Raw genomic sequence first — 23,749 nt, forward strand, 5'->3', positions numbered from 1 at the left:
CGCATTTTCCCATCTAATGGTAGGTTCAATATGGCTTACATGGAATAATGGGGTGGTTACAAGGTATCATGTGGAAAAAACAATTCAATAGAGACAGCGAAGTTTGTAGAGCAATGTCATAATTCATTAGTTCTTAGTCTCCACCTGCTGGAAGGAGTGTATATATCCAAGCCTCTGGACAAGTCTGGAGATATGATAAGTAAAGCTAAACTTTTTTTTTTTTTAATCATTGGAAGCTTTTTCCAGCAAGTAATATGCTGGTTATTTAAGCATGTATGACCTACGTTATAGAGTAGCTTATGACTCTTCTGTTACTGTGTTTGCATAGTACAATGTTAATTTCATGTAGGTGTTCTTAGGTTTTGTTTGATATATGTTTAGAGTCTTTTGGAGTAAAATGTTTTTTGAAAATTAGTAAATGAGTGAGCCATACACTGATAACATCTGTGATTTTATCACTGTTATGATGGCATAATAGTCAATTTGTTTATTCCATCTCTAGATTTCAGTGCCAGCACTCATACTCTACTTCTTCACTACATTTCATACACCCGATACTCACGTACTAAAAAGCTCATGCTGGGCTAGATTTAATAAGGTATGCTAATGCCATTAATGAGCATTACTGAATAAGTTCTACTACATAAACTTGGATGTGTTAATGCACACTAACGCAGCAGCAGCAGCACACTTTAGTAAATGTACTCCTTAGGCCAGTGATTCCCAAACCTGTCCTGGAGGTTCCCCAAAGTCAGGTTTTCAGGATTTCCACAATGAATATGCATGAGAGAAATTTGCACGCAAAGGCAGTACATGCAAATCTATTTCATGAATATTCATGGTGGATATCTTGATGAAAATGGTAATGAAATTCAAACATGCGTGGGATAAACACAAAGGAATTCTGTTTAGAAGGAATGGATCTACAGAATCTTAGCGGAGATTGGGTGGCAAAGCCAGTAGTTGGGAAGTAAAACTGGTGCTAGGCAGACTTCTACGGTTTACGCCATGATCATAACTGAATAGATATGGAAAGTTCAAGAACAGTGCTGGGCAGACTTTTACGGTCTTCACAGTGCCCTGAGAAAGGCAAGGAAAAATCAAACAAAGTATCACATACCATGTAAAATGAGTTTATCTTGTTGGACAGACTGGATGGACCATACAGGTCCTTATCTGCAGTCATTCACTATGTTACTATGGTTGGGGAGCCTTCAGGCCAGGTCTGGGAATCACTGTCAGTCTACAATATATCAATGTCCTGTCTTGTTTTTGCTGCTATAAATGAACATGGATTCTCATATACATAGTGTAAGATACATGCAAATATAAGACAAATACAACATGACAAAAAGGTTCAGAGGGCTGTATCACCCCATCCCAAAAAATGTGCAGACTAAGGGCAAGATGCACTAAAGACTCGTTAAAGCCTTTTCCTTACCGACTCCCTTAGCGAATCGGTAAGGAACGGGCATGCATCAAGGAATAGGAATGCAAATGAGCTGCTCGTTGTAGCTCACTTGCATTCTCTATTCCGTCGTTAAACAGTTGGCCAGTCGAGCATGCGCAGAGCAGCCAAGCGTTATGCTGGCTGCTCTGTGCATGCGAAATACGCCTCCCTGTGCCATCCGAAGACGCCGCGCTGCTCACCCCCTCCGATGCACCTCGATCCAGAGGACAGTGCAGTTGAGGATGCCCATCCAAAAAAAACGCCCATTTTGGCCACCTTTCCCCCCCTGCAATAATAAAAACATCTTTTTTGGCAGTGCTTCACTCAGCTGAGACACCTGGAAGTCTCTGAGCCAATCACAGTGCGTTTAGCTCGGCTAAACATGTTGTGATTGGCTCAGGGACTTCCAGGTCTTAGCTGAGTGAAGCACTGCCAAAAAAGACGTTTTTATTATTAAGGGGGCCAAAATGGACGTTTTTTTTGGATGGGCACCCATTTTGGCCGTCTTCCCCCCCTTGCAATAATAAAAACGTCTTTTTTGGCAGTGCTTCACTCAGCTGAGAGACCTGGAAGTCTCTGAGCCAATCACAGCACGTTTAGCTGAGATAAACGCGCTGTGATTGGCTCAGAGACTTCTTTTTACTGTTAATGAACCCCTACGGGAACAAAACCTGACACATCCTCTACATGATACAAAGTTAAACATAACAAATGGATAACCTATCTTTTTGAATGGACTATTGAAAATGTAAACCAATGACGTACAAACATAACATTTTTCATTTTTAGTGTGTTGAAGCTTGCATAAAAAAAATCTTTATTTGGGGTATATCACCATTGCCTGCAAAGTCTTTTTATTATGAATATACCTATGTTCCTCACATTAATATATAATAAAATTGTTTTTGATTATATGCTATATGTTAAAGAAGTTGTTATATACTGTGGTTTCATTTCATACCATCAGGTATTCTTTCCGAGCCTATTTTAAACACAGATTCAAAACAAATAGTGACACAAAAATGTGGACACTGTTTCGATCAGTACTTTTGAAGAAATAACAGTTTACAAACATTTCTTGTAACTAGTTAAAACCTTTCTATTCTTGCTTTTGAAAATGTTCCCACTCTTCCTTGCAAGAACTCTTTTAGCTTGGAAAAATTCTTATGTCTCCTTATATGCACTGCATATTTGAGATCTCCCCACAGCCTTTCAATAACGCTTAAGTCAAGGTACTCTGAAGGTCATTCCAAAACAAAAGTCTTTCTTTTAAGTACTCCACAGTTGATTCTGAGATATGTTTCAGATTGCTGAAATATCCACCTTTTCTTTTCAGCTTAAGGTTCTTGACACAGTGGAACATCAACTTTTAGGAAATGCTAAATATTTAGTTGAATCCATTCTTCCTTCTACCTGTAAAATATTTTCTGTGCCACTGATTAAACCCCAAACCACCACAGATACACCTTCAAACTTTGCAACGGATAAGTTATTTCTTTCTTCAAATGCTTCTCTTTTTTTTCTTCAAACGCATCTTGAGTGGTTCTAGTCAAAGAGTTCAATATTTATTTCTTCAGTACAAAGCCCTTTGTTTCCAAAAGTTTCAGTCTCATCAAGGAGAATAAAATAGAGAATATCACAATGTCTCTTTACCGCTTCATGATGCAACCAACCCCCGAGTATTGTGTGCAATTCTAATCACTAAATCTCAAAACAGATAGAATTAGAAAAGGCAGAGAAACTGCAGCCAAAATACTAAAGGAGATGGAACGACAATTGAGGAAGCTGAAAAGGTTAGGGCACTGAAGCTTGGAGTACAGATGATTAAAAAGAGGTAAGATATAAGTTTCTAAAATCATGAATAGTATGGATGTGGGAAGGGAAGGGGTTCAAACTAAATTAGGGTGGGGAGGGTGGAACCTGAAGCTAAGTTCCTTATACCACATTATAAAGGATGAAAACACGGTAATGTGGAGACAAGGAGAGAGAAAGAATACAGAGAGGTAGGGGCTGGGGACTAAGGGGAGAAAAAGAACTAGGAGGCAGAGAAAGCTGTGGGAAGGGAAGGGGTTCAAGCTAAATCAGGGTGGGGAGGGTGGCACCTGGAGAGCGATACTACTGGTGAAGGAAGAAGCTGGGGGGGGGGAGTAGTTAGGTTTTATGATTGGGGAAATTCTGTGTACAGTCCATCCAGTCTGCCCAATACGATTTTTATTTGTTGCATTTGCATCCCACATTTTCCCACCTATTTGCAGGCTCAATGTGGTTTACATAGTGCAGTAGTGGCAGTCGCCAATACCGGCTTGAACAAATACAAAGTGAGGTTATGACAGACTAATGATCAGAATTGACAGACATATTGGGGGTCAAGGGGAAGAGTAGGTTATGTCCAATATGAACATTCATATTGTTGTGTTGCGGGTTTAGGCATTTAGGTTGAGTCGTTTTGAGTATGCCTTTTTGAACAGGTAAGCCTTTAGGAGTTTCTGGAAGATTAGGTGGTCGTATGTTGTTTTCACAGTGGTCGGAAGCGCGTTCCATAGTTGTGTGCTTATATAAGAGAAGCTGGATGCATAGGCTCATTTGTATTTAAGTCCTTTGCAGCTTGGTTCTTGATTTATCCTTGCCATTTTTAAGGCATAGACTGTAGAAGTCTGCTCGGCACTGGCCTTGTTCTGCAATCTCTGAAGAAGTTGCCAAAGCCCCCGAAAAGCTCCACTCCAGCCCATCCTAATCTAATTCAGCCTCCATCAGGGCACAGACCATAGAAGTCAGCCCAGCATTGGCTTTCCTATCTAGTATCCTTTAAGCTTCTTTGGATCCAATCCCTCTAAACAGGATTTCTTTGTGTTTGTCCCACTCATTTTTTAATTCCGTTGCCGTTTTCATCTCCACCATTTCCCACAGGAGGGCACTCCACGCATCTACCACCCCAGAGGGTGTGGATGGCATGAGGAAGGATCTTGCAAAACTTGAAGAATGGTCTGAAAACTGGCAACTAAGATTTAATGCTAAGAAATGTAGGGTCATGCACTTGGGTTACAATAATCCAAGGGAAGGGTACAGTACAGGTGGTGAAATGCTTCTGTGTACGAAAGAAGAGCGGGACTTGGGGTGATTTGGTCTGAAGACCTCAAAGTGGCCAAACAGGTAGAAAGGGTGACAGTCAAATAGGATACTTGATGCATAAGGAGAGGGATGACCAGCAGGAAAAAAAGAGGTGATACTGCCTTTGTATAAGTCTCTGGTGAGGTCCCATTTGGAGTACTGAGTGCAATTCTGGAGACCACATCTACAGAAAGATATAAACAGGATGGAGTCGGTCCAGAGGGCGGCTACCAAATTGGTAAACGATCTCTGTCATAAAACATATAGGGACAGGCTTACAGACCTCAACATATACACGCTGGAAGAGAGGCAGGAGAGAAGGGATATTATAGAGTCGTTTAAATACCTCAGTGGCATTAATGTACAGGAGGTGAGCTTTTCCAAATGAAGGAAAACTCTGGAATGAGAGGGCATAGGATGAAGTTAAGAGGAAATGGGCTTAGGAGGAGTCTAAGAAAATACTCTTTCACTGAAAGAGTGGTGGATGCATGGAATGGCCTCCCGGAGGAGGTCGTAGAGATGAGGACTGTACTGGAATTTAAGAGAGCATGGGATAGGCACTTGGGATCCCTTAGGAAAAGGAGGAGCTAATGGTTACTGAGGAAGGCCAGACTGGATGGTCCATTTGGCTCTTATCTGCTGTCATAATTCTATATTTCTCTGTGAAAAAATGCTTCCTGACATTATTCCTGAGTCTGCCCCCTTTCAACTTCAACTCATGCCCTCTAGTTCTACCAGCTTCCCATTTCTGGAAAAGGTTTGTTTGCAAATTAATATCTTTCAAAACATTTGAACGTCTGTATCATGTTACCCGTTTCTCCTTTCCTCCAGGGTATACATGTTTAGGTCAGCAAGTTTCTCCACATACGTCTTGCAATGTAAACTCCCTAACATTTTTGTCACTTTTCTCTAAACCACTTCAAGTCTTTTTACATCTTTAACACGATAAGGACTCCAAAACTGAACACAATACTTTAAGTGGGGCCTCACCAACGATTTCTACAGGGGCATCAACACCTCTTTTCTTCTGCTGGTTATACCTCTCTCTATGTAGCCTAGCATCCTTCTGGCCACAGCCACCGCCTTGTCACACTGTTTCGTCACCTTGAGATCTTCAGACACCATCAGCCCAAGGTCCTTCTCCTGAGCCAAGCTTACTAATTTCTCCCCTCCTATCCGGTATATCCCTCTCAGATTTCTGCACCCCCCAAGTGCATCTCTGCATTTCTTGGCATTAAATTTTAACTCACCAATATATATCTGGGGTAACAAAACTAGTCCAGTTTTCCAATAATACTTCTTCCAATACTAACAAAAATCTAAATATGTTAAAAAAAAAAAAAAAAAAAAAAAAAAAATATATATATATATATATATATATATATATATAGTGCTCAGACCAAATGCATTATGAAATCAATCAGTGTAGGATCCAACTTCACAAAAAAATCGAAGATACATACCTGTAGCAGGTGTTCTCCGAGGACAGCAGGCTGACTGGTCTCACGACTGGGTCGAAGTCCACAGCGGCTCAAAAATGGCAATTTTTCACAAGCAAAAATAGGCAAAGCTTTGCCAGAGCCTTCCAGAGCGCGCGCACTGCGCATGCGCGGCCATCTTCCCGTTCGCTGCGCGAGAGTCCTGCTTCAGTTATATAAAAAAAGCAATAACAAGGAGAACAACAACTCCAAAGGGGAGGTGGGAGGGTTTGTGAGAACAATCAGCCTGCTGTCCTCGGAGAACACCTGCTACAGGTATGTATCTTCGCGTTCTCCGAGGACAAGCAGGTTGCTTGTTCTCACGACTGGGGTATCCCTAGCACCCAGGCTCACTCAAAAACAACAAAGAAAGGTCAATTGGGCCTCGCAACGGTGAGGACATAACAAGGATTGACTTACGAACTAGAACATCTGAGAGTGCAGCCTGGAACAGAATAAAAATGGGCCTAGGGAGGTGGAGTTGGATTCTAAACCCCGAACAGATTCTGCAGCACCGACTGCCCAAACTGACTGTCGTGTCGGGTATCCTGCTGAAGGCAGTAGTGAGATGTGAAGGTGTGGATTGAAGACCACGTCGCAGCCTTGCAAATCTCTTCAATGGAGGCTGACTTCAAGTGGGCCACTGACGCTGCCATGGCTCTAACACTATGAGCTGTGTCATGACCCTCAAGAGTCAGCCCAGCTTGGGCATAAGTGAAGGAAATGCAATCTGCTAGCCAATTGGAAATGGTGCATTTCCCTACAGCGACTCCCCTTCTGTTGGGATCAAAAGAAACAAACATTTGGGCGGACTGTCTGAAGGGGCTTGTCCGCTCCATATAAAAGGCTAATGCTCTCTTGCAGTCCAAGGTGTGCAACTGAGGTCGGGGAAAAAATGTTGGCAAGACAATTAACTGGTTCAGATGGAACTCTGACACCACCTTCGGCAAGAACTTAGGGTGAATGCGGAGGACTACTCTTATGAAACTTGAGACAATGAACATGCACTACCAAGGTTTGAAGCTCACGACCCTACGAGCTGAAGTAACAACCACCATGAAAATGACCTACCAGGTCAAATACTTCAGATAGCAGGAATTCAGTGGCTCAAAAGGAGGCTTCATCAGCTGGGTGAGAACGACGTTGAGATTCCATGACACTGGTGGAGGTTTGACAGGGGGCTTTGACAAAGGCAAACCTCTCATGAAGCGAACAACTAAAGGCTGTCCAGAGATCAGCTTACCTTCCACACAACAATGAAAAGCACTAATTGCGTTAAGGTGAACTCTTACGGAGTTGGTCTTTAGACCAGACTCTGACAAGTGTAGAAGGTATTCAAGCAGGGTCTGTATAGGACAAGAAAGAGGATCTAGGGCCTTGCTATCACACCAGACGGCAAACCTCCTCCATTTGAAAAAGTAACACGTCTTCGTGGAATTTTTCCTGGAAGCAAGCAAAACCCGGGAGACACTTTCAGAGAGACCCAAGGAAGCGAATTCTACGCTCTCAACATCCAGGCTGAGAGAGCCAAAGACCGGAGGTTGAGATGCAGAAGCGCCCCCTTGTTCTGAGTTATGAGGGTTGGAAAATAGTCCAATCTCCATGGTTCTTCGGAGGACAACTCCAGAAGAAGCAGGAACCAAATCTGACACGGCCAGAAAGGAGCCATCAGAATCATGGTTCCACGGTCTTGCTTGAGTTTCAGCAAAGTCTTCCCCACCAGAGGTATGGAAGGTTATGCGTACAGAAGGCCCTTCCCCCAATGAAGGAGAAAGGCATCCGACGCTAGTCTGTCGTGGGCCTGAAGTCTGGAACAGAACTGCGGGACTTTGTGATTTGTCTGAGTGGCAAAAAGATCCACCGAGGGGGTGCCCCACTCTCGGAAGATCTTGAGAACCACGCCCAAGTTGAACGACCATTCGTGAGGATGCATAATCCTACTCAATCTGTCGGTCAGACTGTTGTTTACGCCTGCCAGATACGTGGCTTGAAGAACCATGCCGTGACGGCGAGCCCAAAGCCACTTCAGGACGGCTTCCCGACACAGGGGGTGAGATCCGATGCCCCCCTGCTTGTTGATATAGTACATCGCAACCTGATTGTCTGTCTGAATTTGGATGATTTGATTGGACAGCTGATCTCTGAAAGGCTTTAGAGTGTTCCAGACCGCTCGTAACTCTAGGAGATTGATCTAAAAACCCTTTTCCTGGAGGGACCAAACTCCTTGAGTGTGAAACCCATCGACATGAGCTCCCCACCCCAGGAGGGATACATCCGTTGTCAGCATTTTTTGTGGCTGACGAATTTGAAATGGACGTCCCAAGGTCAAATTGGATCGAACTGTCCACCACTGAAGGGAATTGTGAAAATCAGTGGACAGCTCGATTGCATCCTCTAGATCACCCTGCAGCTTGATACCACTGGGAAGCTAGGGTCCATTGAGCTGATCTGATGTGAAGACGGGCCATGGGTGTCACATGAACCATGGAAGCCATGTGGCCTAGAAGTCTCAACATCTGCCGAGCTGTGATTTTTTTTTTGTTGTTACATTTGTACCCCACGCTTTCCCACTCATGGCAGGCTCAATGCGGCAGGCAATGGAGGGTTAAGTGACTTGCCCAGAGTCACAAGGAGCTGCCTGTGCTGGGAATCGAACTCAGTTCCTCAGTTCCCCAGGACCAAAGTCCACCACCCTAACCACTAGGCCACTCCTCCACTCTGCTGAGACGCTCTGGCCATGGAAACTAGAGACAGAAGATTGTCTGCTCTCGCCTCGGGGAGATAGGCGTGAGCCGTCTGTCAGTTCAGCAGTGCTCCTATGAATTTTAGTTTTTGAACTGGAAGACGATGGGACTTTGGGTAATTTATAACAAACCCGAGTAGCTGCAGGAGTTGAATAGTCATCTATATGGACTGTAGAGCTCCTGCCTCTGAAGTGTTCTTCACCAGCCAATTGTCGAGATAAGGGAACACATGCACCCCCAGTCTGCGTAGCGACGCTGCAACTACTGCCAGGCATTTTGTAAAGACCCTGGGCACAGACGTCAGACCAAAGGGCAGCACACAATACTGGAAGTGCTGCGCTCCCAGACGGAATTGAAGATACCTCCTGTGAGCTGGAAGTATCGGGATGTGTGTATAAGCATCCTTTAAGTCCAGAGAGCATCATAGGAAGAAGGGTGCCCAGCGAAACCATCCTGACATCTCTCGGACCAGGAATTTGTTCAGGGCCCTTAAGGTCTAGGATGGGACACATCCCCCCTGTTTTCTTTTGCACAAGGAAGTACCTGGAATAGAATCCCAGCCCTTCTTGCCCTGGTGGAACAGGCTCGACCACATCGGCGCTGAGAAGGGCAGAGAGTTCCTCTGCAAGTACCTGCCTGTGGTGGAAACTGAAGGACTGAGCTCCCGGTGGGCAATTTGGAGGTGTGGAGATCAAATTGAGGGAGTATCCTAGCCGGACTATTTGAAGAACCCACCAATCAGAGGTTATGAGAGACCACCATTGGTGATAAAATTTTAACCTTCCTCCGACCGACAGATCGTCGGGCACAGACACTTTTATGGTGGCTATGCTCAGCTGGAGCCAGTCAAAAGCCCGTCCCTTGCTTTTGCTGGGGAACCACAGGGCCTGCCTTGGCGCACGCTGTTGACATGAACGAGCACGCTGGGGATGAGCTTGAGAAGGCTGTCGAGAAGGAGGATTGTACCTACGCCTATTATAGGCATAGGGAGCATTCTTCCTTCCCTGGAAAAAACGTCTACCAGTTGAGATAGAGGCAGAAGGCGCCCGGCAGGAGAGATTGTCTATAGCGGTTTCCCGCTTCATGATCTTATCGACCACCTGCTCGACTTTCTCACCAAAAATGTTACCCCCCGGCAAGGGACATCCGCAATCTACTGCTGAACTCGATTGTCCAGGTCAGAGGCACGCAGCCATGAGAGTCTGCGCATCACTATACCTTGGGCAGTGGTTCTGGATGCAACATCAAAAGAATCGTAAGCACCCCTGGACAGGAATTTACGACATGCCTTCTGCTGCCTGACCACTTCCTAAAAAGACTTGGACTGCTCCGGAGGGAGCTTATCAAGCAAGTCTGCCCAGTTGCTTCACCGTGTTCCGCAAGTGAATGCTCATGTTGAGCTGGTAGGATTGAATCTAGGCCACAAGCATAGAGGACTGGTAGGCCTTTCTCCCAAAAGAATCCAGGGTTCTAGATTCTCGTCCCGGGGGCGCCAAGGCAAAATCTCTAGAACTCCTGGCTCTCTTGAGAGCGGAATCCACAACCATAGAGTCGTGAGGTAACTGCGACTTCATCAACTCAGGTTCTCCATGAATTCGATATTGGGACTCAGCTTTTTTGGGTATGATGGGATTAACTAAAAGGTTTCATCCAGTTCCTTAGAAGTGTCTCCTTAAGGACACTATGCAAAGGAGCCATGGATGACTCCTTAGGTGGCGAAGGATAGTTAAGGACCTCGAGCATCTCAGTCCTGGGCTCATCCTCTGATACCACTGGGAAGGGAATAGCCACAGACATTTCCCGGACAAATGGAGAGAAAGAAAGACTCTCCGGGGGAGAAAGCTTCCTTTCTGGAGAAGGAGTAGGATCAGAGGGAAGACCACAAGACTCCTCAGAAGAGAAATACCTGGGATCTTACCCTTCATCCCACAAGGCATCCTCATCGGTATCGGACACGAGTTCCTTAACTGCAGTATGAAACCGGGCCTGTCTCGACGCTGAGGAACCATGTCTTCGATGGCAATGCCGAGAAGTCGACTCCCATGCCGGCGGCGATGAAGCTCCCTCCAGTGATGTCGACGGGGAGTCAACCTGGGTGGCAGCTGACGCCGATGCCACAGGCGGTACCAGCGTCGGAAACATTGCCACAGGCATACAGCCAGTTGCCGCTTCCATCGACGGAGCCGAGGGCGCAAGCACCCCAGGTACTGGAGCAGACTGACGCAGCAACCCCTCCAGAAGACCTGGAAGAATGGTTCAGATGCACTCGTCTAGAGTCGCTGTCGAGCAAGGCTGTGGGGTCGGCGCAGGAACCGGCGTCAGAATCTGTGGAGGTTGAGAAGGCGGTACCAGTCTGTCAGGAGACCAACGCACCGACACCTCTTGTATGGAGGGTGAGCGATCTTCCCGGCGTTGGCGCTTCACGGGTGCCGAATCCTTCGACGCCCCAGAGCTCCCGGTACCATGCCTGGAAGGAGATCGATGATGATGCTTCTTCGCCTTTGCTCGATGCATGTCACCGACGAGGAGGACGTGGAATCCACACGCCTCCTCGGGGTCGGGTCCGAGAGTGGTCGGTCCCGGTGGGCCTGCACAGCAGGAGTCTTCGAGACAGGTGGAGACCCACTCGACGGCTCACTGCTCCCAGCGTGTGATGATCTCTGGACAGCCATTACCTGCGCTCCTGAGGTCGATGCCCTCTGGTGCAGACATCGATGCCGCCGACCTTGGTACCGCTGTCGACATCGACGCTGAGGAACTGGACGAAGCTCCGAAACGTTGGTCCCGAAGAGCTTGTCTCGACGCCTGTGTCCGCTTTTTCAAGCTAAGACACAACTTACATGCGTCTGGGCGATGGTCGGGCCCAAGGCACTGAAGACACCACGTGTGGGGGTCGGTACCTGAGTTTGTCCGGTTGCACCGAGTACAATTATTGAAGCTGCTGGGAGTCCTCGATGACATGGACGGAAAAATAACGGCGGCGAAGTAAAAATTCTCGATGGTGCCAAAAGTAAAGGGCACAAAAATGAAAAACCGCGTACGTGCGGCCTAAGAGGGCCGCAACGGAAGCGAAAGAAAACTTAAGAGGACAAAAACTAGAAATAAGGGAATTCTTTTTTTTTTTTTTTTTAATTTGAAGGAAACACAGTAAAAGAAAGAAAAGGGGACTAAGAAAAAACGGAGCAAAGCTCAAAAATGAAAGCTCTTTCTTTGGGCCGAACGGAGAGAAACGGACAAGCAGCCACTCTCCAACCGTTGAAAAGAAAAAAACTAAAGTGGGACTTGCGCGGCGGGCGGGAAGATGGCCGCGCATGCACCGTGCGCGCACCTCACACTCTGGAAGGCTCTGGCAAAGCTTTGCCTATTTTTGCTGGAGAAAAATTGCTGTTTTTGGGCCGCTGTGGACGTCGACCCAGTCGTGAGAACAAGCAGCCTGCTTGTCCTCGGAGTATACACTCTTCCAACCATCACTGCACTAAGTCCACCCTGTCTACCACATGACTCTTAATATAATACAATGTCTCATGACAATAAACAGCTCAACAAATTCACTTATCTGCAGGGATGGTACTCCTGAGCAAAAGTTCACATTCAGAAAAGGATCTCACACGATCTAAAAAATGTGTCTCAATAATCCCATGTGCTCAAAATTTCTTTTTGCTTTCTCCTTCAGGTATGAATTTCCAATGTTGTTCTCTACATGGCGTCCATGTTTCATCTTATTCGGCGTCTTCAGGAGAACTTAAACATCATATACTGAAAATCAAAACTTATTTAAAAAAAATATCAAAAAGGTCTGTCAACCTCTCACATTTAGCTATTATATCACTCAATCTCATTGCTTCTTAAACAATGCTTGACAGCTACCTGCAATGTGATCCACACCCTCCTTTTGCAAAGTACCATCCCTGCAGATAAGAGAATTTGTTGAGCTGTTTATTGTCATGAGACACTGTATTATATTAAGAGTCATGTGGTAGGCAGGGTGGAGTTGGTGAAATGATGGTTGGAGGAGTGCATTATTGAGGAGTTGGATCCTACACTGATTAATGCATAATGCACTTGTCCAGAGCACTTACAACCCCCCCCCCCCCCCCCCCATTTTTATTAACACATAGTTTTTCTTAGTATTGGAAGGATTCAATTTTAACTGTCAGATCCTTGACCATTCTTCTACCCCTCCAGGGTATCCACTCTATTGGCTATCTTCGCATCTTCCACAAAAAGGTAAACTTTTCCTTCTAACCCTTCAGTAAGGTCTCTCACAAATATATTAAACAGAATCGGCCCCAGCACCGACCACTGAGGCACTCCACTACTTACCTTCTTTTCCTCCAAGTGGATTCCATTTACCACCATCCTCTGTCACCTGTCGGTCAACCAGTTTTCAATCCAGTTCACCACTTTGGGTCCTAAATTCAGTCCTCTCAGCTTATTCATGAGTCTTCCGTGAGGGACCGAATCAAAGGCTTTGCTGAAATCCATATACATCTAGAGCACGACCTTCATCCAATTCTTTGGTCACCCAGTCAAAGAAGTAAATAAGATTCATTTGTCAGGATTTTCCTTTGGTAAAGCCATGTTGCCTAGGATTCCGTAACCCATTGGCTTCTACAAAGTTAACCATCCTTTCCTTCAACAGCGATTATTTTTCCTACCACTGACGTGAAGCTTACTGACCTATAGTTTCCCACTTCTTCCCTGTCTCCGCTTTTTCAAATTTAAGCTAAAAGCCCACCTTTTTGATGCTGCTTTTAACTCCTAACCCTTATTCACTTGTTCAGAACCCTTATTTTATCATCCTCACTTTAATATTCCCTTATCTCTTGTTTGTCTGTCCTAATTAGACTGTAAGCTCTGTTGAGCAGGGACTGTCTCTTCATGTTCAAGTGTACAGTGCTGTGTACGTCTAGTAGCGCTTTAGAAATGATAAGTAGTAGTAGTAGCTTTTGTGAAGAGGAACCACATCATCTCGTCTCCAGTACTGAGGAACTTCTCCCGTTTCTAAAGATCTATTAAATAAATCCTTAGGAGGTCCCGCCAGGACTTCTTTGAGTTCCCTCAATATGTTGGGATGTATCCCATCTGACCCCATACCTCTGCCCACTTTCAGTTTCTGAAGTTGATTATAAAAGCTTTCTTCTGTGAAAGGCACAATATCCTCTCCATTCTCAGATACTGTCTTGGCAGTCCTTCTCCAGGATTTTCTTCCGTGAATACCGAGAAGTATTTGTTTAGCACGTTCACTTTATCCTCACCACTCTCCACACTGCCATTCTCAGCATCTTTCAGTCTACCAATTCCATTCCTATCTTTTCTTCTTATCTGAAAAAGGTCTTATCACCTCTCTTAACATCTTGAGCCATTTTTTCTTCTGCCTGCGCTTTCGCTAGCCATATTTCCCTCTTCGCTTCTTTGAGTTTAATTGATAATCTTGTCTATGATCCTCTTGTTGCATTCTTCTGTATTTCTTGAATTAAGTCTCTTTTGCCTTATTACAAATATAGATGCAGAATTTTAAAATATTGTACACAGAATTTCCAACATTTTTGTGCAGCATTTTTCATTTTGCGCCTAATTTCCCCAGGAGTAATAGGTAAGGTGCTTGCTGTTTGAATCATAGCATTAGTTGTACAGTTGTATAACTTGCTTGCTGTTCAAGTTTTATTGTATTGTTTTCAAGAAGTTGTCAAAGATGTGACTTTGACACTACATTCACTGCCCAATGCTGCAACCAGAGTTGCCGATGTGCAAATGACAGCCAAAGACATACTATGGGCTGTAATCCGTAACATGTCAGACAGTATCCACCAAGTAGGTCAAACCCGTTTCCAGCTGGGTGTTATGACTCCCATCTTGTTTCGCAGACTGCTGATGCCACTTCAGGCATGCTCTTGCCATGAACGAATTGCACAATGGCACTTGAAGGCCCAAAGAGAACATTTCAGGGAGCATTCTAGCTTCCTATCCTATAGCTCTTTTAAGACAATGCCCCCTTCGACCAGCAAGGTGGTCTTCTTAGTCACTGCCGTAACAAGGGAATCCACCTTGGGAAGTTAAATTTATTTTTCTTCTCTGCAACCAACAGGTAGAGGTGAGTCATGGCTCTTCCCACTCTTGAGCCCCATGTCGGGTGAGACCCACTGCTGTAATTAGATCCTGAATGTCTGGATGCATCGAGAAGGCCTCAGAAGGAGCTCTAAGCCTCATCACAACTGATGAAAATGGAACGCCTGACGCCGAAGCAGAAAGTTCCCCAATGGAAAGCCCCTCTAGTGCCTCAGAAACAAGAGTATTAAGCTCCTCTTTATGAAAGAACCTCAGTACTTTCGTACCATCCTCCTACTCAGGAGGGAGCTCTCTATCCTCCAACGGCTCCTTCAAAGATGGCTTCTCCGAAGAGACAGAGGCCATATCAGATAGGGAGGGGAAGCAGAGAGCTTCATCTGCTCACTCCTAGAGGTCTAAACGAGATCTCTTAGGAGCCAGAGGGGCAAGTGAGGCGAGAAATTGAAGCACCTTGCAGCAACTCTATCTCTGCTTCAGTACATAGGCCTGGTGTTAGAGCAATATAAGCTCCAGAAAAAAAAAAGATCCTGATGCAGCTGAATGCTTTATTGGGCAAAGCTGCAGCCCAATGCTCCCAGGTCTCCAGATCTGGGTCTCCCCAGGCTTCATCCCCCCCCCCCCCCTTGACTTGTGCTCACCTGTCACAGGGACTACCTTTAATAATCATTGGTCCGGGGGTGGGGGGGGGGGTGCCCAGGTCTTCTGCAGGAATGATGCCCAGTCGCTCGCACCCATTCTTGTGCCACCTTCAAAATGGTGTGACTACTGCTAGGGGTCATATTTCCACATGGAAATATGATCCCTAGCAGTAGTCTTGTGTGAATACCATTAGGGATGCAATTTTGAAGTTGGCGTAAGACTGGGCAGGAGCGATTGAGCATCATTCTTGCCAAAGACCCCCCACCCCCACCCCGACCATCAATGATTTTTAAAGGTAGCCTCTATGGTGGGTGGGCGGAAACCTGGGGTGACCCAGCTCTGCAGGCCCAGGAGCATTGGGCTGTGGCTTTGCAGCCCAATGTTCCTGGCCAGTAAATTAACTCCAGCAAAAAGCTGGGGTTATTTTACTGTGATTCTTGGGCCCTAACACGACTTGCATTGCATCACATCAAGTCTAATTAGGATATTTGTATAGTAAGGAGATGCAAAACATTTATTATTAGGATTTATTTACCGCCTTTTTGAAGGAATTCACTCAAGGCGGTGTACAGTAAGAATAGATCAAACATGAGCAGTAAACATATTTGAACAATACAAAGTATGGCATGGTATACTACTTGCAATGACAACACTATGAGGCATATTTTCAAAGCACTTAGCCTTCCAAAGTTCCATAGGTTTCTATGGAACTTTGGAAGGCTAAGTGCTTTGAAAATATGCCTCAATATGTACTAGAACATTATAATTGGTAGTGAAGGGTAAGGCAAATTTGTAACATATAGATGAGCAAGAAAGTAGGCAGAATTAGAAAGTAAGGTGATTGATTTGAAGAAAGTTGCACGTGAGGTCAGAGAGATGGTTAAATATTATCTCAGCTAGGGTAGGAGTGGATAAACATGTCCTGCTGCAGTATGTGCAGCCCGACTCAATCCTTGTGTGTGTGAGTGAAACTAACAAGTTAGTTACTTCTTCCATTAAAGGCTTGGTTGAAGAGCCAAGCTTTCACCTGCTTCCTGAAGGGAAAATTAGGTTCTTACCTTCGTAATTTTCTTTCCTTTAGTCACAGCAGATGAATCCATTACGAATGGGTTGTGTCCACCTACCAGCAGGGGGAGATAGAGAACACTGAAAACCATAGTGCCTCTAGGACGGCTAGCTCCATCTGCCTCTCAGTATTTTGAAGCTTCCAAAGCAGTGTTAAAACGCAAAGTAGCATAACATGAACTTTCCTCACAGCGAACGAATGCCCCAGAACAGGAGCAATAACACAAAGGAGGGACGAACTCAACCTCCTGTAACAGAACAGTAAACAGAAATCCTGAAGACTGTTTTCCAACTTCTCCCAATGAGGAAACATGTCTGCAGGAAACAACTGAACAAATAGACAGGGAGGGATCATGGATTCATCTGCTGTGACTAAAGGAAAGAAAATTACCAAGGTAAGAACCTAATTTTCCCTTCCTTGTCATCAGCAGCAGATGAATCCATTACGAATGGGATGTATCAAAGCAATCCCTAGATAGGTCGGGAACAAGCCACACCACGCGCAAGCACTTGTGCTCCAAAAAGTGCGTCCCTCCTGGCAGCCACATCCAGCCTGTAATGATGGGCAAAAGAGAGCTTAGAAGCCAAGTAGCTGCACTACATATCTCTTGAAGACAGAGTGCTCCCGTCTCAGCCCAAGAGGAACACATCGCTCTTGTGGAATGTGCCTTAAAGACGTCAGGCGGAGGCTGGCCAGATAGCAGATTTACAGAAAAATAGCTTTCTTAAGTTAACGAGCTATAGTGGCTTTAGATGCTGGAGACCCTCTGCGAGGACCTGACAACAGTACAAAAAGGTGATCAGAGGTCCTGAAAGCATTAGACATCTGCAGATACTGCAACAGAGCCCTGCGCACATCCAGAAGGTGCAACTGCCCAAAGGTTTCCGGAAACTCCTCCCTAGTAAAGGAGGGCAGGTAAATAGGCTGGTTTAGGTGAAACGCTGAAACCACCTTAGGCAGGAAGGAAGGCACTGTACGTACCGTTACTCCGGACTCTGAGAATTGCAGAAATGCGTCTCGACAGGAGAGCGCCTGGAGATCAGACACCCGTCTTGCCGAAGTAATGGCCACCAAAAAGACTGTCTTTAGAGTCACACCCTTCTCCGAAGCTCGCCTCAGCGGCTCAAAGGGCGAACACTGAAGAGCCTTTAATACTAGCCCCAGGTTCCAAGCCGGACAAGGAGCCCGCACGGGAGGACGGAGCCGCAGCACCCCCCGTGCAATGTCCGGGTGCGCAGCCAGGGAGAGGCCAGCGACCTTCCCCTGAAAACATGCCAAGGCTGCCACTTGAACACGCAAGGAATTGTAGGCCAAGCCTTTTTGTAAACCATCCTGCAAAAAGTCAAGAATTGGCGAGAAAGAAGCCCGCATAGGCGTAATCGCTTTAGAAACACACCAAGCCTCAAACTGGCGCCAGATCCGAGCACAGGCAATGGAAGTGGAACGCTTGCGGGCCTGCAAAAGAGTGGAGATGACCTTATTAGAATAGCCCTTGTCCCTCAATTGCGCCCTCTCAATAGCCATGCCGTAAGACCAAAGCGGCATGGATCCTCCATGGTCACCGGGCCCTGCGTCAACAGGTTCAGTACCAGAGGCAAGGGAAGGGGAGCCTCCACCAGTATCCGCCGGAGGTCCGCATACCACGGCCGCCTGGGCCAATCTGGGGCAATGAGGATCACCACTCCTTGATGCAGCTGAATTTGCAGGAGTCGCCGCCCTATTAAGGGCTAACACAGCAAACCGGAGGAACCGTTGATGCGGGGGTCATATGGGAATGTGCAAGAAAGCTTCTTTTAGGTCCAGAGACATGAGGAATTCTCCTGGCTGTACTGCCGCAATGACGGAGCGCAGGGCTTCCATGTGAAAATGCCGCACTCTTAGTGACTCGTTGACTTTCTTTAAGTCGAGAATGGGCCGAAAAGACCCGCCTTTTCGCGGCACCACAAAATAAATGGAGTATTGACCGCAGCCGTGTTTGGCAGGAGGCACGGGGATCACCGCTCCAAGGTGCAACAAGACTTGTAAGGTCTCCACTACCGCCGCCCATTTGACGGCAGTGCCGCATCGGGACTCCACAAACACGTCTCTCACCGGGGCACCGAATTCCAGTCGGTAACCTTCTCTGATCAGGTCCAGTACCCACTGATCTGAGGTAATCTTGGTCCACTCCTCAAGAAAGAGGGAAAGGCGTCCTCCTACAGCTGTAAAGGAGGAGTGGACCGGCGTCCCATCATTGTGGAGGACGGCCCCGAACTCCTGGCCTTGAGCCTGCCGCTGCGAAGCATTTGTCCGAGCGAAAGGAGTTCCTCTGCTGAAAGCGTGCACGTTGAGAAAACCAGCAGAGCGCTCCGGGTGATACCTTCTAGCTTCACGGAAGCGAGGTCTGGAGGAGGAGGGCACCACTTGACCCTTGGAAGAAGGCCGCGGCCTATCCTCAGGTAACCGCTGGGGTTTAGCATCCCCCAGGTCTTTAACAATCTTCTCCAACTCCTCTCCAAATAACAGAAGGCCCCGAAAGGGCAACTTCACCAGCCTTTACTTAGAGGCCATGTCAGCCGCCCAATGCCTTAGCCATAGAAGGCGGCGGGAGGACAGTGCCACAGACATCTGTTTAGCCGAAGCTCTGACCACATCATAGAGGGCGTCAGCTAAAAATGACAAGGCCGACTCCATTCACGGTGCAACCTCAGCGAGGGACTCCGCACCATCCGCAGGCTGTTCCACTGCCTGTTTTAACAAAGAGAGGCAGGCTCGAGCAGCATAAGAACTGCAGACACCCTTAAGGCTAGGCCCAAAATCTCAAAGGACTGTTTTAACGCTGATTCCAGCTGCCAGTCCTGAATATCCCTCAGGGCGACCCCTCCCTCTACTGGGAGGGTGGTCTTTTTTGTCACCGCCGTGACTAAGGCATCCACTTTAGGCATCCCAAAACAGGCCAAGTGCTCCTCACTCAGAGGGTAAAGATGCCCCATCGCCCTGGCCACTTTCAAGGGCCCCTCGGGGTCAGCCCATTGAGCAGAAATAAGCTCTTGGATGGAGTCATGCAAAGGAAAGGCATGAGCAGGCTTCTTAGTACTCGCCATCTTCGGATTACCAGAGGAGGCCTCGCCTTGAACAGGGTCATCAATAGAGAGGGTCTGTAAGGCATCAGAGATAAGTGCTGGCAGCTCATGGCGGTGGAAAATCCGGACCGCAGTGGGATCATCCAGATCCAGTGGCAAACCGGCACCTTCCTCTGGCTCTTCAGACCACGAAGGCCTGCCAGATCGCTCAGAGTCCCCACAGCCTGACCACGGGGGGGGGGGGGGGGGGGGGGGGGGCGCCACTCTCCGACGGGGAATTTCCCAATCTATGCTTAGTATGCATCCAACACTCAGGGGCATCCACATCTGATACCAGCCCCTGGCCATCATCCGTCGGAGGGGGACCAGGTAGCAACGCAGTGTCAGAAACCTGCGGCACAGCTCTTTTCAGCATGAAAGCTTTATGTAAAATAAGCACAAACTCGGGGGAGAAAAACTCACCCTGACCTCCTGTCTCCGAATTAGGAGCCACGGGGAACAGAGCTCCTCTGGTAGCCTCGGCCCGAGGCGCCCCTCTGCTCTCAGACTCCTCCGCAACCGCGGGGGTCGAGCCATGCGGAGCTTCCAAGATGGCGCCTGCTGCCAGCTACATCGAGCGGGAAGAATCATCGCTCGCCATGCTCGTACTGGCTCTACCGTCTGAACAGCACGTTTTACAGAGCCCCGCTGATCTGCGCTTGCCGCAACGGGAACAGCGCTTAACTCCCTCAGTAGCCATCACCGAAAAACGGTGGAATAAAATTCAAAATGGCGGCTTTGCGCCCAAATCACCCCGATTGGGACGCCGCCCGCGGGCCCTCCCTGGAGGAGCTGAGTACCGCCAAGGACCGAGTCCACGAGCTCCATTTACGCTGCAGTCAGGAAAACCTCAGAAATAGCAGTGCTGAAAAGCGTGTTTTCTTTTTTTTTTTTTTTTTAACGCTGTGAGGAAAGTTGGAGGCAAACAGCTACAGAGGCACTCCGGAGGCAGAAGAGGGTGGGAAAGGCAGGGAAAGGGTGAACCTATATGCCTGCATCCACACAGGGGGGACGGTAAGGCAGGGAAAGGGCGAACCTATGTGCCTTTAAAGTGGGCTCCACTTAGCCACAACACCCCTGCTACAACTGGCAAAAGCACAGGAGCTACCCCAGGCAGAATCTTGAAGGAGCTGAATAAGCTGCGTCCAACCCTGCTGGGAGATAGAGAAATACTGAGAGGCAAATGGAGCTAGCCGTCCTAGAGGCACTATGGTTTTCAGTGTTCTCTATTTCCCCCTGCTGGTAGGTGGACACAACCCATTCGTAAAGGATTCATCTGCTGCTGATGACAAGGAAGTAGAGGTAGTCTTGTGTTAAGCGGAGCCTTTCAGGCAATGCATTCCAGAGTGTGGGGGTTACTCCAGAGAAGGCTCGCTTGCGGGTTATCGCATCATGTAATGTATTTTGGAGAGGGTGTACTTAGTGAAAGTCCTTGGGAAGACCTTAGTGTCCTTGGCGGTGTGTGGAGGATCATCCTATTCTTCAATACTCGGGGCCATTTCCTTTCAGGGCCTTGAAGCTCAGACAGAGTTTTAAATTTAGCCCTGTGTTGTACTGGTAGCCAATGAAGTTTTTGCAAAAATGGTGTGATGTGGTCACGTCGCTTGCAACCTTCTATGAGTCTTGCTGCTGCATTATACTCCTACGGGCATCTTATAATTTAGAAGTGCACTAAATCTGATAGCGCACCTTAGTAAAAGGACCCCTAAGTATATTGATACAGATATATTTAAAAAGTCTCAATCTTTGGGGCATTATTTTCAGAACATATTTTTGTTTTATTTATCAACAGAAGCTATGATTCACTGATTCATAAAAAGTGTACAATTGTTCCTTTTTATAGAAAAAATTATAATCTTTAATAAGTAATTTTTTGTATTATTATATTCACCTTTGTTTTGAGGACTTTTTTTTATTGTGACTGCTGAGGGTTGTTTTGATTATGCTAATTGGTAACAGAAATCTTATGAGACACTGATACCATTTGACACTGCTAGGATGCTTTGATGACTTTCCCAACGGAAAATATTACAGAAGAAAAATCAAAGAGAGAAGATCTCTTGGAAAAGAAAAGGTACTACAAAAAAAAAAAAGTGAATATAGAAGTAACCTCAGCAAAGAAAATCTGCTAAGATCACATGAAGTAGCTGATGTAGCAATTAAAACAAGAAAACTTGAAAATAGAGACTAGAATACTTAACCAAGGACACTAAAAGGTAAAACAAAAGGAAACCTGTGAACAAAGAGTCAAACAAACAGAAAGGTGGTAAAAAAGCAAACTCCTCAAATAGCTAAATGACATCTCCTTGGATGGAAAAGTAAAAAATGTTTTGCAGTTGGTCTGGTAGCACATGGCACTGCCACATCACCCAATAGAATCTTCTCAACATTTTTGTAGTCAGGGCTTGCCCTCCCATTAGGGCCTAGGTCAACAGAAAATGGGGAGGGGCAGCAGTGGCATGGCTCTTGTACGCGAGACAGCCTACGCCCTAGGGGATGGGCCTGCCACTGCCCCCACCACCACACCTCCTCTTTCACTGGCCCAAAAGACACTGTGTGGGCCCTGTAAGCACTGGCCTGTCCTACCTCCAGGGCAAACTTCCTGGTTTTTTTTTTTGGGGGGGGGGGGGGGGGGGCAGGAGAAGACTGCAACAACAGTGTGGGCCTGTGCTTAAAGGGCTCATGCAGTGTTCTATTTTTTTTTTTTTTAAGCTCAGGGCCGGCATGGGAGATGCTGGATGCAGGTTGGAAGGGGCAGATAAGATACTGGCTACCTTGGAGGGGAAGGGAGTGATGAAGTGTGGAGAGCCTTCAGCCACCCCCCCAGGGGGAGGAACATAGAAGATTCACCTAGCACATCTGATACACTTGGGCCATCCTTGTCTCTAGTATTTCCTTCGAACCAGATACCCCACATGAAAGACTCCAACCCACTCTTTTATGAGAAAAGGTCTCTTTTTTTTCTGTGAAAGATTCTTAACTGTAGAACTGCAACATTTTGTATAGTAAAATGTTCCATAGCTTGTCACAGATAAACAGTAAGATTTTAAATGAGTGTAGCTACATATAACAATTTTGCAAAAATTGTTTTAAAAATAGTTTTTAAAAGTAAATGTTATCTGTCATTAAGGTCCAAAGTGATTCATATTATATGATTAACATGACTATGCATAGAATACATAGAACTTCCAACTATTTTTATATTATTTGAGTAACGCTGGATGAATAGGCAAGTGGATTTCATATGACACTTTTTAAAAGACTTAGTAAAATTGCTGATTGTTACTAGTCTAAATTCTGAATAGAAAGATCAAGACAACAAAACTTCTCTAGACTGTTATAATTTTATAACAAAATTACCTTATAGTAATTATTTCCCCTAGATTTGCTCTGATGTACCAACTGCAGTTAGTTCTAGCAGGATATTCAACAGGCCATCCTGGGCTTGTGATTATCCCACTTGGAGCCCTAATTTGTTCAGGAATTCCTCCACAAGCTGAAAGATATTGAAAGTAATCCAATTATATCTTCAATCACCAGGACAAATATTTTCAAATGTATATGGTATCAAAAACATGTAATAAGATTTCAAAGATCAATGTCTAAAATAAAGAACAAGCTCAATATATAAACAAGTAAAAAATATATATATCTTTTTAACCAACCAACCCAACCAGTCTGCCCAGTTATTCATTCCCACATTACCAATAATATACCCAGGCTATCAGCTAGAGTATGACAGCTTTTATCCAGGTCATATTTTGTCATCTTTATATACTACCAGTTTACATCTATTACCACCTTTGATATCTTTTTAACATGTAAGATCCTTCACTTATTTCTCACACATGACTCTTTTCCCCATGTCTAACCAAAAGGCTTTGTAATAATCTAAATAACCATGAACAGAAACATGTTGGATGCTCAAACATCTGGTCTCTTCGGTCCCCTGTGTAGCCTGCCAAGTGTCTGCATTTCTGTTAAGATTTCTAAACATTTCAAATTAATCATGTGCCATTCATTCTGGCGGGTCCTTTTGTACTCTATTGCTTCTGACACCTTTCTGTAATGCTTTCTTCCTCTGCTTTGTTGTA

The 23,749-nt window shown here is 46.0% G+C and overlaps 1 protein-coding gene across 1 annotated transcript in view; it reads right to left on the reverse strand.

Moving 5' to 3' along the window:
- LRP12 (LDL receptor related protein 12) overlaps nt 1-23,749 on the reverse strand; it is a 206,027-nt gene that overhangs the window by 53,257 nt on the left and 129,021 nt on the right. The window contains 1 exon segment of the mRNA XM_030217957.1: nt 23,016-23,151. Within this exon segment, the coding sequence (XP_030073817.1) occupies nt 23,016-23,151 (136 nt within the window).

This window comes from Microcaecilia unicolor, chromosome 1 (assembly GCF_901765095.1).
Source record: "Microcaecilia unicolor chromosome 1, aMicUni1.1, whole genome shotgun sequence".
Lineage (NCBI taxonomy): Eukaryota > Metazoa > Chordata > Amphibia > Gymnophiona > Siphonopidae > Microcaecilia > Microcaecilia unicolor.